The sequence below is a fragment of the Notamacropus eugenii genome, chromosome 1 (genome assembly GCF_028372415.1).
Source record: "Notamacropus eugenii isolate mMacEug1 chromosome 1, mMacEug1.pri_v2, whole genome shotgun sequence".
NCBI lineage: Eukaryota > Metazoa > Chordata > Mammalia > Diprotodontia > Macropodidae > Notamacropus > Notamacropus eugenii.
Window position 1 is genome coordinate 37802230 of NC_092872.1, and position 17054 is coordinate 37819283.

The following is a 17054-nucleotide window of genomic DNA, read 5'->3' on the forward strand; positions in this document are numbered from 1 at the left end:
TTATAATCTGAGTTCAATTTGCCCTAAGAGTGTACATGCAAAGATTGACAAGTGTAATAAAGACTTGTTCACAATGAACACAAATATAAACACTACACCAAACTCACAAAAGAAAAAGAAAATGCACTATTTTCATTTACAATGAACACAAATGTGAAAATAAACACTGCAAAACTCAAAAAGATAATGCATTCTTTTCATTTTAACAGACATGCACACACTCATGCATGTGTGTACACACACACACACACACACACACACACACACACACACACACACACACACAGACTTATTAATACTTGGAGTAAGGAGGACCTGAGGTTTGAATCCTGCCTCAGACTCTTACCAGCTATGTGACCCTGAGCAAGTCACTTCACCTCCCTAGGCTTCAGTTTCCTTATCTCTAAAATGGACATCATAACAGCACCTGCTTCTCCCAAGGTTTTTGAAGGATTAAGTGAGTTAACATAGGTAAAGCATTTTGAAAACCTTAAAGCATGGTATAATTAATATGAGGTATCATGAACTTCATCATTATAATAAATAAATATGTAACTTGCCAAGACTTGGGCTCTCCAAAGTGAAGATAATTAATGCTGTACAGATCCATATCCTCAGTGTGCCATGCAAATGTAGTTTTCCACATGCCAAAGTAGAGATAGGGGGTATTCACGCCCTCAATAGAAATGCCACACTCTTCTCCAACAACGTCCAATATGGTGTTCAAGTGAGCTATGTTCCACTCATCCACACCCTAGAAACAAAGGGGAAATGAAACATATCAATAATCTATTAAATATAAAACAGAATCTAGGAAACTTATAACTCATATTCAAATCTGTTGATAGAATAATAATTCAGAACCTATGTACACAAACTGATCATGATGAACCTAAGATTAGTAACATGTAAAGGCCTCGGTGACTGGATGTTTTTTAGCTAGTGGCTGCCTGATTCAGAATGGTAAAAAAAAAGTTAAAATACTATATTTAGTACAGATTAAGCAGAATTTTTTAAGCAACTGTTTAATGATCACAAAAATGACACTGGTCAATAGCAGCATGTCCAAGGGAGAGCTACTAGAAGACTATGTAGTATAAAGATCAATTCACAGAGCCAGGGATGTTTAACCTCAAGAAGACCTCTGGAGAAGTAAAGAGAAGGGGAAAAAGGTGCCATGACTTTCTTAAGGTACATAAATAAGGTATTAAACTTGTTCTGACTGACCCCTATGAGCAGAGGACCAGTGAGAAAAAGTTAGAATCATGTACCTGTCAAAGGAAAATTATTTTAACAGTTGTCCAAAAATATTAATATATTTAAGAAGTAGTTTCCTCTCACTTCATATAGAGGTTGGATGACCACTTGTTGGAGATGCGATAGAGTGGATTCTTATTTCAAATGGACTAGGTGACCTACAGAATCCCTTATAATTCTGAGATTCTGTGACTGTTAATCCAACTTCTACGTACAGTTTTCATGATTATAACCTTGGCACACAATTTCTAAAAGCCAGTTTCAAGTCATGTTTGACATCAGCAGCCTGCCATATCTAAAAACACATTTGACCTTCCATCCCTCTTCCTTCACCCAGAAATCCCAAATTCACTTTTTTTGCCCATAGTATACACACATTCTTAGAAATTCTACAGACACTGACTTGTCACTACAATAAATATCAATTCTACATGCAGTAGACATGGGGCTGGGCCTGCCCTGTCTGGGAGATGGGCCCCAGAACCCACCAGACACAGAAGATTAAAATTTGCAGAAACTTCAGAAAGAAGACATAGGGAGTCTTCATCTCAAGGAATTTTAGATCTATTCTGTAGAAGAGAAAAAGAAGAGAAAGGAAAAAAATGCAAAAACAGTTATCTGCTGGTGGTTCATCCCAAGGAGGGCTTCAATGGACAGCTTCGTAAATGATGTTCCAAACGGAAGATAAGACTACTGCCAATAACCTGTGGAAAACTGAAATCAACTGGGGCTTTGTAATACGGCTTTTGCATATAATAAATTAACACTTGTTTTAATGAGATAAATTGTAAGTAAACTGTATAATGAAAATCATTTTTTTTTTTTTGAGCAGAAAAACCTCAGGATGTTTAAAAAGATGGCCAAAACTTTTCACAATATTCTCTTTATTTTTGCTCAAGTAGCTATCCTGAAGGCAGGGGCTGTTATTTGTGACTTTTCAGAGATAAAGTAGTACTGCACAATAATATATTTCTGTTTTGGGTAGCAAGGATTAAATCTTTAATCAGCTTTTTCAATTACATTATCTCCTTTGCAGAAAAAAATTAAGTAGCCATTTGCGGCTCTGCAAACATACATCATGTTTATCTCGTATTTATACTGACAATGTTTAAACCTTTCAATTTAATGACTAAGTAGAAGGAAATACCTAAAAACTACCTTGGGGGCTCATATAAAATGAACCTTCCTCATACCTTTTGATTCACAGGATATTCATCTGTAAGTAAATAAAAGATTTAATCTCATTTTTTATTTAAGTTTTCGAAAAAAGTTTTGTAGAAATGGGGGATTTTTGCTAAGCTAAAAAATTTTACTTGCTGAATTTAAAACTTGGTCCTCTTGGTGCCATAAGAGGATAGTGCTGTGCTTATATAGATAACAGATCAGATTTATTTTATTTAAAGATTTTTGTTGTAATTAGACTAATTACTACCATTTGTCAAAGTATGAGCTTTATTGTCATTTTTAAAATATCTATTAAATAATTATCATAAGAAAAAAAATGACCAGAAATTCTTACATTTACATCCAGGAATCAAATAAGGACTGAATGTTTAGAACACTATGCTTATTACAGGGCTACAAAGAAAACAAAGGCAGTCTTCATCTTCATGCAACTCATAATCTGGCTTATCCTTGGTACTGACAAAAGTAATTCATTAGAACTGGTGAAAAATTTACAAATGATAAGTGTTCTCCAAAAAAATTCAGCCTAATTTAACGAAAATGAGTCCAGGAAGAACAACCCAATCTAGCAGGTGAGGAGGAAGAATGCTGAGCAATCACAAGATGCTTTCTTATGACTATATATAACAACAAGGACCCCAGCACACACCAGAGGGCCTGATGCACAGGTTCTCAGATCTGCTTTTCTTAAACAGAAGCAGCTTTTGGGGGGAGAATTTACTTTAATTATATTCAACAACAGAGAAAATACAAGCAGAGAAATAAAGACCAACAGACAGGGCTTCCGGTTGTCTGATCAGAAGCAATACATACATCACAGATCTAAAGACTTATGCAACTACCTATTACCAGAGAGAAGCACCAACATCTGGGTTTTCAAAGCCAGGGGGCTCCTGAGTGGCTGCCCAGAGTCTCCTCTGGCCAAACAAACACTTCCAGTGAGCAAGCCCCAGAGTAACACCTCACCTCAGAGCTGGAGGGCAGGACCCTCTGACCCAGGCTTCAACATAAATTAACAAAAAGGTACTGAGGCCTATTAATAGATGGGAAAGATCTTTAACTCTTCCCTCCACCCACCATTAGCCTTACATTAACAATACACTATATAATGGAAAAAAAACACTTTAGGGCAAGAACAAAACAATTTTGGATTTATAATTGTCTTTTACTAAACTGGAAAGTCTGAGTGCAAGCACTTCTATAAAATGAGACAAAAGATAATCTCTTCAGATCAGACTTGACCAATATAAAGCATTCCTAGATGAAGACAAATTTATAGCAATTTTCAAGTTACTAAAAAGGTCAAGGATAACTATTTGGCTAGACTAACTGCTGAAAAGTGGTGAATTTCCACAGACATAATGAAAGCTTTTAAAACTTGTCTTAGTGAGGATTAGTACTTTAAATAATGCCTCAGACATGTATAACCTATATTGCACTTCTTATCATCTCAGGGGAGGAAAGGAGGGACAGAATTCTGAACTTACAACATTTTTTAAGTGTTAAAAAATTGTTTTAACATGTAATTGGGAAAAAATAAAATATTGTGTAAAAATGAATAAATGTATGAATAATATCTCAGCTCTAAGGGCACTTATTGATGAAGTAGTTAATTAATGAAGTCTAGCCTAAGGAAAGTTATCTGAAAGGGTTAGACCAGATAATTTAATTCCAGAATCCCTTTGACTGCCTGATCAATCAGTAACTTAAATCTAAAATTTAAAAATACCAATGACTTGGAAAAAGGTCAAAGTAATATTATTCTAATGATGAACCGCAAAGCTAAGTAAACATGTATTAGTGATCAAAGTTATTCAATCAAATTATCTAAAAATAATTATTTCATTCTATATCGGGTGATGCAATTTCCTAACTCTAATCCAATCACACCTCAAGAGTTATACATTCTAATAACAGGATTCTATTTAAAAGACATTACTGTAACCATGATTCTACAATAATAAATGAGAGTCTTATTATAGGGACCATCTTTAAACTAGATGGCTTTTAAAAGGTTCTTGCAACTATAGTCATGAGCTATTCTCTCCAAGATTCATCAGTTTTAGGAAAAATTGTAGCTCTATTTCTAGCTACTGTAACTTTTAGAGAGCAGCACTAGATGATTTCCTAAATCTGTTTTTTTTTCTATGTGAAATTCAAATAATAATTAAGTCAAAATGGGATGTTAAGATTTGGGAACTTAGCTCATGGTAGCTGACACATGGTAGGTACTGAATAAATGTTGATTGAATGATTGATTGAATGATTGAAAGATTGAATGACTTAATGATTGATAGGGCTGGAAGATATCCTAGAGATGAAATGCCAAATCAAAACCTTTTGTTTTATAGGTAAGAAAAATGAAGCCTAACTTATCTACTTCCATGAGGACAAAAAGTAGCAAATAGCAAAACTGAGATTCATATGAAGTGAGTTAATGATTATAAAAAGATGCATCATGGCATGGAGATAGAAAATTGACCTTGGAGTCAAGAAAAACTAAAATCAAAGTATGGCTCAAATACATATTGTCTATGAGATTCTCAAAAAGAAAAATTCACTTCACTTATCAGTGCCTTATTGATCTTCTCTCTTAAGAACCTCATATCTTTCCATTGGTTTAATTATCACTTCTATGCAGATGACTCAGAAATGCATACTCTCCCGAGTTGCAGTCCCACATAATGAACTATCCACATTTCACTTGGATGTCCTAGAGACAGTTCAAACTTAACATGCCAAAAACAGAATTTATTATCAATCCACGAAAACAGACTCCTCATCCAAACCACTATTTCTATCAAAAGAATCACCAGGACAATTTGGGCATTATCAGCTTCTCACTCTACCTCACTCTCACATATAAAACTAATTGCCAAGTCTTGTTGTTCCTACTTCATCATTATTTGCAATTATTACATATTCATTTAGTCCAGATCTACATGTATATAAATATGTAGACATGTACACTTACATACACATGTACTTCTCTCCCCTACCAGAATATGAGCATGTTTCAAGTAGGGATTTTTTGTTCTTCATATTTTTTAGCCCAGCACCTATGACAGAGGCTGGCACAAAGAAGGTACTTCTTAAATGCTTGTCAAATAAGTGATCATTCTTTGCACCAGCTAAGAATGCACACTACCATACGATGCTGTACCAAAAGTTTCTAGTTCTGCTTGGGGAACACTAGATTTTCATGGCGGCCTCAATGACTTCCAATTAAATATATTTACAATTCTACTTCTACCTGCCTGAAAATTCTAATGTTTTTTTAGATGTGATGTCAAATTGCTTAATATAAACTTTTACACGTGAAATCATACAAAACATATTTCCATACTAGTCATAAAAGGCTAGAAAAATAAAGTGAGAAAATTATACTACAATTCGCACTCAAGAGTTCATCAGTTTTCTCACTGAAAATGAATAGCAATTTTTTTTAATGAATCCTAGGGAATTGTCTTGGACCATTACATTGATAAGAAGAGCCAAATCTTTCACAGTTGAGTATCATGACAACATTGCTTTAACTGTTCACCATGGTTCTCCAGTTCTTCTCACTCCACTTTGAATCAGTTCACATAGATCTTCACACATTTTTTTCCAAAACCATGCCCCTCATCATTTCCCACAGCACAACAGCACTCCATCAAAAACATATGCCACAATTTGTTGAGTCATTTCCCAATTGATGAGCATTCCCTCAATTTCTAATTCTTTGCCACCACAAAGAGATGCAATAAATACTTTTGTATTTATAGCTCCTTTTCCTTTCTCTTTGCTCTCTTTCAAGATACAGACCCTGAAGTGGTATTGCTGGGTCAAAGGTATGCCTAGTTCCAAATTGTTCTTCAGAATGGCTGTATCAGTTCACAATTCACAGACAGGTATAATAAATAATATAATAAATAAGTGTCCTTATTTTTCCTTTATCCCCTCCAGCATTTAACATTTGTGATATATGTGAGGTGGTACCACAGAGTTGTTTTAATTTCCCTTTCTCTAATCAATTTAATTTCCCTTTCTCTTAATAATAGCAAATTAGAGCATTTTTTCATACAAATTCTTGGTCTGAAAAATGCCTATTTATATCTTTGATCATTTATCAATTGGGGAATGGTTTGGGTTTCTATAAATTTGACTCTGTTTTATACTCAGTTTATATTTGAGAAATCAGATTTTTATCAGAGTAACTTGCCATAAGAAAAAATTCATGACTTCATTACCTATGATACCTTTAAGCAAAATTTAATTTCCCTTATCATTCCTCTTAATTAGGTTTATTTTTGCTTTTGCTTTCTCTGAAATCATGATTGTTATTCCTACTTTTTTTAGGTTAGCTGAAGCATATCCAATCTGCTCCATTCTCTTATTTTAATTCTGTGTATGTTTTTCTGTTTCAAGTTTGTCTCCTATAAACACATTGTTAGATTTTAGCTTCTAATCCATTCTATTTTCTGCTTCTCTTTTATGGGTCAGCTCATTCTACTTCTTTTCAGAGCTATGATTACTAATGGTCTTTTCACCTCTATCCCATTTTCTTCTGTTTCTTCTTCTCTCCTCAAGTCTTTTGCTTCTAACCACTGCCTCCCTTAATCTACCCTCTCTTTTTATCACCACCACCACCCTTTCTCTTATCCCCTTCCCTACTGGGTAAGTTACAATTCCATACACAACTGAACTTATGTATATATTGGGGGGGGGGGGGGGGGGGGTCTGGAGTCAAAAAGACTTGAGTTTAAATCAGGACTCAGACATTTCCTAGATATGTAACCTGGGCAAGTCACTAGACCTCTGTTTGCCTCAGCTTCCTCCATGTAAAAGAGCACATACTTTTCAGAGTTTTGTGAGAATCAAAAAAGGTTAGATTTTTAAAAATTTATTTATTTTTAGTTTTCAATGTTCATTTCCACAAAATTTTGAGTTCCAAATTTGTTCCCCATCTTTCCCCTCCCCCCACCCCAAAATGGCAAGCATTCTGTTAACCCCTTCCCCCAGTCTACCCTCCCATTTATCCCCTTCCCCTTTACTTTCTTGAAAGGCAAGATAGATTTCTATACCCCACTGCCTATATATCTTATTTCCCAGCTGCATGTAAAGACAATTTTCTAACATTTGTTTTTCAAACTTTTGAGTTCCAAATTCTCTCCCTTCTTCCTTCCCCATGCACCCTCACGAAGAAGGCAAGCAATTCAATATAGGTTATACAGGTGTAGTTATGCAAAACACTTCCATAATAGTCATGCTGTGAAAGATTAAATGTATTTCCCTCCATCCTATACCACCCCCTAATTATTCTATTTTCTCCTTTCACCCTGTCCCTTTTCAAAAGTATTTGCTTCTGACTACCACCTTCCCCAATCTGCCCTCCCTTCTATCACCCCCACCCTCTTATCCTCTTTCCCCCCTACTTTCCTATAGGGTAAGATACCTAACTGAATGTGTATGTTATTCCTTCCTTAAGCCAAATCCAGTGAGAGTAAGGATCACTCATTCCTTCTCACCTTCCCCCTAAAAAAAGGTAAAATTTTTAAAGAGCTTAACTCTCTGGCACATAGTAGATGCTTAATAAATGTTTGTTCATTCCCCCACCACCCTTAACCCCAAGAGTAAGCCTTCTACAAAATGGAGAAACACTTGATATCTTTTCTATGGATTAAAAGTAAAACAAGAATGTTCGTTATCACTATTTTTACTTGATATACATGCAATTATGATGGCTATAGCAATAAAACAGGTACAGGGAAATTGAAGGTTTAATAAACATAGACAAAAAGGAAAGAAAATTATCACTTTTTCCATCATATTATTGATGGTCTACTTAGAAAATCCTACATATAAAGCTAAAAAAATTTAATTGAAACAATAACTTCAGCAAAGTAGCAAGATGTAAGTCAAAATTAAAATATCAGCCTTTCTATATGAAACCAACAAAAAAATAGCTGATAGAAATAGGAAGAAAAATTCTATTCAAAATAACTGAAGAATTTATTAAAATATTAGGGAATTCACCTAAGAAGACATACAGAAAGTTTGTGAATACAATTTACAAAATACCATACAGAAACACACTTAAATAACTGAAGATACAAATTACTTGTGGATAGTGTCAACATAATAAAAAATAACAATACTAAATCAATATACACACTACTACGACACCTAACTTCCAAAAGGCTACTTTAGACAGCTAGAAACAAACAACAATTGATCTGAAAGAACAAAAGAACAAGAATCCAAAAGAAATAATGGGAGGAAAGGTGGGAAAGTAAGGAGCCTACAAGTGCCATATCTCAAACTGCATGACTAAGTAATAATAATTTTGTCCTCATTAAAAATAGGCAAATTGAATGGTGAAGCAGATTAGGTACACATGATTCAAAAGGAAATAAACACAATACTATAGTGTTCAATAAACTCAATGATTTCAACTATGGAGCTAAGGACTCACTATCTGACAAAAACTGCTGTGAAAATGAGAAAGGCTGACAGATATTAGATTTGCAGCAATACGACACACTACATGCTATAATAAACTCTAAATAGATACATAACTGAGATATAAAAGGTCTCACCATAAATAAATAAAAGGAGGGAAGAAGAAATTACCATTCGCAACCTTAACCTTGACCAAATAAGGGACCAAGGAGAACGCAGGAGATAAAATGAAAAATTTTACTTAAATATAATTGAAAAGCTTTTGCACAAATAAAATCAATGCAATTGAAATTAGAAGGAAAACAAATGGGAAAAAAATCTTTGAAACAAGTTTCTCTAATAAAGTTCTGATATGTAATTTATATAGGAAACTGCTTCAAGTACACAATAGTAAGTCATTTCCCAAATAATGATCAATGGATATAAAAAGGCAGTTTTCAGTAAGAAAAAAAAAGCAATCAACAAACATATACAATTGTCTACAAATCACTAGCAATGAGAAAAATGCAAAATAAAACAACTCTAAGGGCTCTACCTTATTCCTAGATTAGCAAAAATGGAAGGAAGGAAGGAAGGCAGGAAGGCAGGCAGGCTTTATGAGCGTAACACTGAATTTACTATATACTTAATTTTTAAAAATCAAGTTACACATAGACATTCGCATTTTCACAAAATTTTCCATTCTACTTTGTATTTGAAAATATTGATTGAGTTCATTAAATGAAATTCAAAAATGTAAAAATTTTGAAAATTAAATGGGCAAACAAAAAACACTGCACATTATCCTTTCTTTCTATGCTAAACCTACTATAAATTTTAAAATTTTTAAAGTAACTCAATATCTTATATGACATGAGTGCACATTAGAACATTACTTTTCTGTATTAAAAACAAATGTATTTTAAGGCTAAATTAACCTTTTCTTAGGTTGGTTTTATGGTATGAGAATGTCAGGAAAGCTCATTTCTCATGATTTTCAGACATTTCTACCCGCCTAATTATCTGTGGCCTTTACCAAGGCACAGCAAAGTTATTTCCTTTCTGAGCTACAGTGAAGCAGGTTAAATGAAAGGTCATTTATCCAATCTTCACTAACTTGGCAAATCTTCACTAATTTGTCAATGCCTTAGAGTTTACTTTAACTGATGTCACTAGTTCAGATGGCTGTTATTGGCCTTTGCATAAGTTCCACACATAAGGCCTGAGGACCATGTAAAGGAAAAAGGTTTTACTTTCAAGGTTTACATTCAAGATTTCAATCAATTGCACATTGGTATAGTTGAGTCTTGCTTTTCTCAGATACACAAAGAAAACTGCAGTTTTCAACAAATAAGAACTCTTATAGAGATCATTTTTAAAGGCTGATGATTTGTTTACCTCAAAGGAAGACCATAAGAAATTCATTTTGCTACCTTAACGTTAATTACAATAGTATTCTATCAGTCTCCTAACAGGCCATGCAATAAACACTTTCCTCTAAGGCTCTTTCTACAAAATCTACTGAGAGAACTTCTAAACTATCCAAATCTAAGATGGGACATCAGTAACAGCAACCTTGGGATACAGGATGTAAAAACAGCATTGCTATGTGACACTCTTCTCCTATTTACAGTTAAATTATGTTATAAACTCTAAAAAGAAAAATGATTGAAAATATAGAATTTTCAGAGAAATTTGCTTAAATTTTTTAACTTAAATTTTACTTAAAATAAATCCAGATTCTTTTTTTTTTAATCTCTTAAACTCTTAGTGGTGTCAAAGAATTGGAAACTGAGGGCATGCCCATCCACTTGGGAAGGACTAAACAAGTTATGGTATAAGAATGTGATGGAGTACTACCATGCTGTAAGAAATGATGAGCTGGTTAGTTTTAGAAAAAGATATAAAGACCTGCATGAAATAATGAAGAGTAAAAAGAGTAGGGCCAGGAGAAGGTTGTATACAGCAACAGCAACACTGCTGGAAGAAGGACTGAATAATCAGGTGCGCCCCATCTCTCTCTTCTCAGTCTTTTCCTCATCATTTCACCCAAACTGCTCTCTCCGAAGTTACCAATGATTTCATTGCCAAAACCTGTGGCCTTTTTTTTTAATCCTCGTAACTCTCTTCTTGATACCATCTTCTCTCCAGGTTTTTAAAACTCCAGTCTCCTGGTTCTTCTGTCTATCTAACCACTCCTCAATCTTCACTGCTGGGTCATCATCCAAGTCACTCCAACTAATCACATGTATCCTACAGGGCTCTATTTTGAATGCTTATCTCTTCTACAGTATTCCATTTGCTGATCTCATTAACAACCAGTTGTTCAATTATCATGTCTGCAGTGATTATTCTCCTCAATTTATCCAACCCTAAACTCTCTGATCTCCAGTCTTGCCTAGTAGACATCTCAAATTGAACACCCAATACACACCTTTTTTTAGAATGTATTTACTATTGGCATTTTCTTCATTTTGCATTCCAAATGCTTTCCCTCTCCTCTATCCCTCACCCATCTAGCAAGGCAAGAAATATGATGGAAATTATACATGTGAAGTCGTGCATAATATATTTCCATATTACTCATATAATGCCCCCCCAAAAAACAAGAAAAAATAAAGTGAGAAAATTATACTTTGATTTGCACTCAGAGTTCAACAGTTCTTTTTTGGGAGATGGATAACATTTTTTCATCATGAGTCCTTTGGAAATGGCTTGGATCATTGGACTGATCAGAGAAGTTGTCTTTCACAGTTAAACATCATTAATATATCACTGCAATTGGACAATGATCTCCCAGTTCTGCTCACTTCACTTTGTTCATATAGGTGTGCATATGCTTTTCTGAAACAACCCCCCATCACTTCCCACAGCACAAATATATTCCATCAAAATCATAATCTACGAATTTGTTTAGCTACTCCCCAACTGAGAAGCATCTCCTCAAATTCCTAATTCTCAGCTATCACAAAAAGAGCTGCTGCAAATATGTGTGTACGTATAGGTCCTTTTCCTTTCTCTTTCTCTTTGGTGGTATTGCTGGGCCAGAGAGTATGAACAATTTTATAGAACATTGAGTACAGTATCAAACTCTTCTCCAGAATGGTTGCACCAGTCACAATCCATAAACAGCTCGTCAGAGTACCGATTTTCCCTCATCCATTTCAGTATTTCTCATTTCTGATGGGGGTCAGGTGGTCATTTTAATTTGCCTTTCTCTAATCAACAATGATTTAGACCATTTTTTTAATGTCTAAAGAAAGCTTTGATTTCTTCTTCTTTAAACTATTTATATCCCTTGACCATTTATCAACTGAAGAATCGCTTCTATTTTTATAAATCTGACTCAGTTCTATACTTGGCATATATTTGGGAAACAAGGCCTTTATTAGAGTAACTTGCTGTAAAAAAACTTCATTGCCTATGGTACCTTTAAGCAAAATGTAATTTCTCTGGTTATTCTTCCCAATTAAGTCTATTTTTGCTTTTGCTTTGTCTGAGAGATCATGATTGCTATCCTTTTTTTTTTAGGTTATCAAAAGCATATTCAACTCTGTTACAGTGTCTTATTTTAATTCTGTATATGTCTCTCTGTTTCAAGTGTGTCTCCTAGAAACAATATATTATTAGGTTCTGCTTTCTAAGCCATTCTGCAATTTACTCCATTTCATGGGTGAATTCATCCCATTCAGATTCACAATAATTACTACTAACTGTGGATTTGGGCAGCTATATATTATATTAGGTAGATTATTCCTTTTTTAATTTATTTATTTTTAGTTTTCAACATTCACTTCCTTAAGATATTGAGTTCCAAAATTTCTACCCATCTCTCCCCTCCTCCCCACACCCCACGATGGCACATAATTTGATAAAGACTCAACATATACATTCATATTGAATGCACTTTCACATTAGTCATGTTGCAAAGAAGAATTAGAACCAATGGGAGAAACCACAAGAAAGAAGAAAGAAAAAATGGGAAAAAAGAGAGCAAAAACAATGATTCAATCTGCAATTCTTTTTCTGGATAGGAACTGCATTTTCCATCACTGAGTACTTTGGAGTTGTCTTGAACCCTAGCATTAATAAAAAGAGGTAAGTCTATCAAAGTGAGTCATCACACATTGTGGCTGTTCCTGTACATAATATTCTCCTGGTTCTGCTCACTTCGTTCAGCATCAGTAAGTCTTCCCAGGTTTTTCTGAAGTCTACCTGCTCATCATTTCTTATGGAACATAAGAAACTACATTCATATACCACAACTTGTTCAGCTATTCCCCAAATGACGGGCATCCCCTCAATTTCCAATTCTTGGTCACCACAAAAAGAGCTACTATAAATAGTTTTGTACATGGAGGTCCTTTTCCCATGTTTATGATCTCTTTGAGATAAAGACCTAGAAGTGGTACTGCTGAGTCACAGAGTATGCATATTTTTATAGGCCTTTGGGCATAGTTCCAAATTGCTTTCCAGAATGGTTGGGATCAGTTCCCAAGTCCACCACCAGAGCATTCAATTTTCTCACATCTTCTCCAGCATTTATAATTTTCTGGTTTTGTCATGTTAGCCAATTTGATAATGTGATGCAGTACCTCAGAGTTGTTTTGATTTGCATTTCTCTAATCAACAGAGATTTAGAGCATTTTTTCATATGACTATAGATAGTTTTAATTTCTTCATCTGAAAACAGCCTGTTCATGCCCTTTGACCATTTATTGATTGGGAATGATTTATACTCTTGTACATTTGACTCAGTTCTCTATATATTTTAGAAATAAAGTCTTTATCACAGACACTAGTTACAAAAATTCTTTCCCAGTTTTCTGCTTCCCTCTTAATCTTGGTTGCACTGGGTTTGCCCATTTGTCAATTAAGTAATGACTTGTTAGGCAGATTATTCTTGATTGCAATCCTAGCTCCTTTGCCTTCTATCATATTCCAGGCCCTCTACTCCTTTAATATGGAAGTTGCTAAATCATGTGACTTCCTCACTGTGGCTCCGTGGTATTTGAACAGTTTCTTTCTGGCTGTATGCAATACTTTCTCCTTGACCTGGGAGCTCTGAAACTTGGCTACAATATTCCCTCCCTTTGGGAATCTCTCTTAAGAGGTGATTGGTGGATTCCTTCAATTTCTGTTTTACCCTCTGGATCTAAAACACTGGAGCAGTATTCCTTAATAATTTCTTAAAATATGATGTCTAGGCTTTTTTCTTGAGATTGGCTTTCAAGTATGCTAATCATTCTTAAATTAACTTTCCTTGATCTATTTGCCAGGTCAGTTGTTTTTTCCAATGAGATATTTCACATTTTTTTCTATGTTTTCATTCTTTTGGCTTTGTTTTATTTCATTGTTTCTTTTTTTTTTATTATTTAACTTTTGACATTTATTTTCACAAAATTTTGGGTTACAAATTTTCTCCCCTTTTATCCCCTCCCCCCCAAACCCAAGCATTCTAATTGCCCCTGTGACCAATCTGCTCTCTCTTCTATCCTCCCTCTCTGCCCTTGTCTCCATCTTCTCTTTTGTCCTGTAGGGCCAGATAGCTTTCTTTACCCCTTAACCTGTATTTCTTATTTCCTAGTGGTAAGAACATTACAGCTGATCCTAACACTTTGAGTTCCAACTTCCTTACCTCCCTCCCTCCCCACCCCTTCCCTTTGGAAGGCAAGCAATTCAATATAGGCCAAATCTGTGTAGTTTTGCAAATGATTTCCATAATAGTTGTGTTGTATAGGACTAACTATATTACCCTCCATCCTATCCTGTCCCCCATTACTTCTATTCTTTTATGATCCTTTCCTTCCCCATGAGTGTCGACCTCGAATTGCATTCTCCTCCCCATGCCCTCCCCTCTATCCTCCCCCCCACCCTACTTGTGCCCTTGTCCCCCACTCTCCTGTATTGTGAGATAGGTTTTCCTATCATAATGAGTGTGCATTTTATTCTTTCCTTTAGTGGAATGTGATGAGAGTAGACTTCATGTTTTTCTCTCACTTCCCCTCTTTATCCCTCCACTAATAAGTCTTTTGCTTACCTCTTTTATGAGAGATAATTTGCCCCATTCCATTTCTCCCTTTCTCCTCCCAATATTTCTCTCTCACTGCTTGATTTCATTTTTTTTTTTAAGATATGATCCCATCCTCTTCAATTCACTCTGTGCACTCTGTCTCTATGTATGTGTGCGTGTGTGCATGTGTGTGTGTGTACTCCCACCCAGTACCCAGATACTGAAATGTTTCAAGAGTTACAAATATTGTCTTTCCATGTAGGAATGTAAACAGTTCAACTTTAGTAAGTCCCTTATGACTTCTCTTTGCTGTTCACCTTTTCATGCTTCTCTTCATTCTTGTGTTAGAAAGTCAAATTTTCTTTCCAGCTCTGGTCTTTTCATCAAGAAAATTTGAAAATCCTCTATTTCATTGAAAGACCATTTTTTCTCCTGAAGTATTATACTCAGTTTTGCTGGGTAGGTGATTCTTGGTTTTAGTCCTAGTTCCTTTGACTTCTGGAATATCCTATTCCATTCCCTTCGATCCCTTAATGTAGAGGGTGCTAGATCTTGTGTTATCCTGATTGTATTTCCACAATACTTGAATTGTTTCTTTCTAGCTGCTTGCAATATTTTCTCTTTCACCTGGGAATTCTGGAATTTGGCCACAATGTTCCTAGGAGTTTCTCTTTTTGGATCTCTTTCATGCGGTGTTCTGTGGATTCCTTGAATATTTATTTTGCCCTCTGGTTCTAGAATCTCAGGGCAGTTTTCCTTGATAATTTCATGGAAGATGATGTCTAGGCTCTTCTTTTGATCATGGTTTTCAGGTAGTCCCAAAATTTTTACATTGTCTCTCCTGAATCTATTTTCCAGGTCAGTTGTTTTTCCAATGAGATATTTCACATTATCTTCCATTTTTCCAATCTTCTCGCTATGTTCTGTGATACCTGTCTTTCTCACAAAGTCCTTAGCGTCTATCTGTACCATTCTAGTTTTGAAAGAACTATTTTCTTCAGTGAGCTTTTGAATCTCCTTTTCCATTTGGCTAATTCTGCTTTTGAAAGCATTCTTCTCCTCATTGGCTTTTTGAACCTCTTTTGCCAATTGAGTTAGCCTAGTTTTCAAGGTGTTAATTTCTTCAACATTTTTTTGGTTCTCCTTTAGCAGGGAGCTGATCTGCTTTTCATGCTTCTCTTTCATCCCTCTCATTTCTCTTCCCAGTTTTTCCTCCACCTCTCTAACTTGATTTTCAAAATTCTTTTTGAGCTCTTCCATGGCCTGAGCCCATTGGGTGGGCTGGGACACAGAATCCTTGATTTTTGTGCCTTTGCCTGATGGTAAGCATTGTTCTTCCTCATCAGAAAGGAAGGGAGGAAATGTCTGTTCTCCAAGAAAGTATCCTTCAATAGTTTTATTTCTTTTCCCTTTTCTGGGCATTCTCCCCAGCCAGTGACTTGTCCTCTGAATATTCTCCTCACACCCACCTCGCCTCCTGGTCCTCCCAGCCAGCGTTTGGGGACTGAGATTCAAATGCTGCTTCCCGCCTTAGGGCTTTTGGCGGGGGCAGGGATGCTATTCAGTGTGAGAATTAAGTTCAAGTGCTCAGGTTGGGGCAGGGCCGCCTCTCAGGCTCAGTTCCCTCAGGGGGTTTATGTACAGACCTTCCACAATGGATCCAGGCTCCCACCCGCTTGGGGAGCCCCTGTCTGCAGCCGCCTCTCAGCTTCTACCTCCCGGGGGGGCCCAAGACATGCGGGCACCCCACTCCCCTCTCGACCCGCCAAAGAGACTCTCTCACCGACCCCCGTCACCTGTGGGTGGCGGGACTTGTGCCACCGCTGGAGATCCCGTCCCTGAAGCCTGCTCGGATCTGTACCTCTCGGAGCCGCGGCCGCTATAGGTCTGGGCTGGGCTCCGCGTCTGCAGCGCGACAGACCTTTTGCGAGAGGTTTGCAGGTCCCTCTGTGGGTGGAGGGACCCGCGTGGCCGCTGGAGATCCCGTCTCCAAAGCCCGCTTGGATCTTTTCCTCACGGTGTCGCGGCCGCTGCAGGGCTGCACTCAGCTCCCAGTCCCGGCGCCCAGTCCGCAGCGCGAAGGACCCCCCGCAAGAGGTTTGCAGGTCTCTCCGGAACAGAAATCTCCCTCGCTCCAATATTCCGTGGCCTCTGGGTGCAGAATTCACCGTGAGTT

The 17054-nt window shown here is 36.4% G+C and overlaps 1 protein-coding gene across 22 annotated transcripts in view; it reads right to left on the reverse strand.

Annotated features, from left to right (window-relative positions):
- KDM4C (lysine demethylase 4C) overlaps positions 1-17054 on the reverse strand; it is a 544029-nt gene that overhangs the window by 378345 nt on the left and 148630 nt on the right. For all 22 annotated transcript variants that reach the window (XM_072596853.1, XM_072596740.1, XM_072596750.1 and 19 more), the window contains one exon: positions 561-754. In XM_072596853.1, the coding sequence (XP_072452954.1) occupies positions 561-754 (194 nt within the window). The remainder of the gene's footprint in view (positions 1-560; positions 755-17054) is intronic.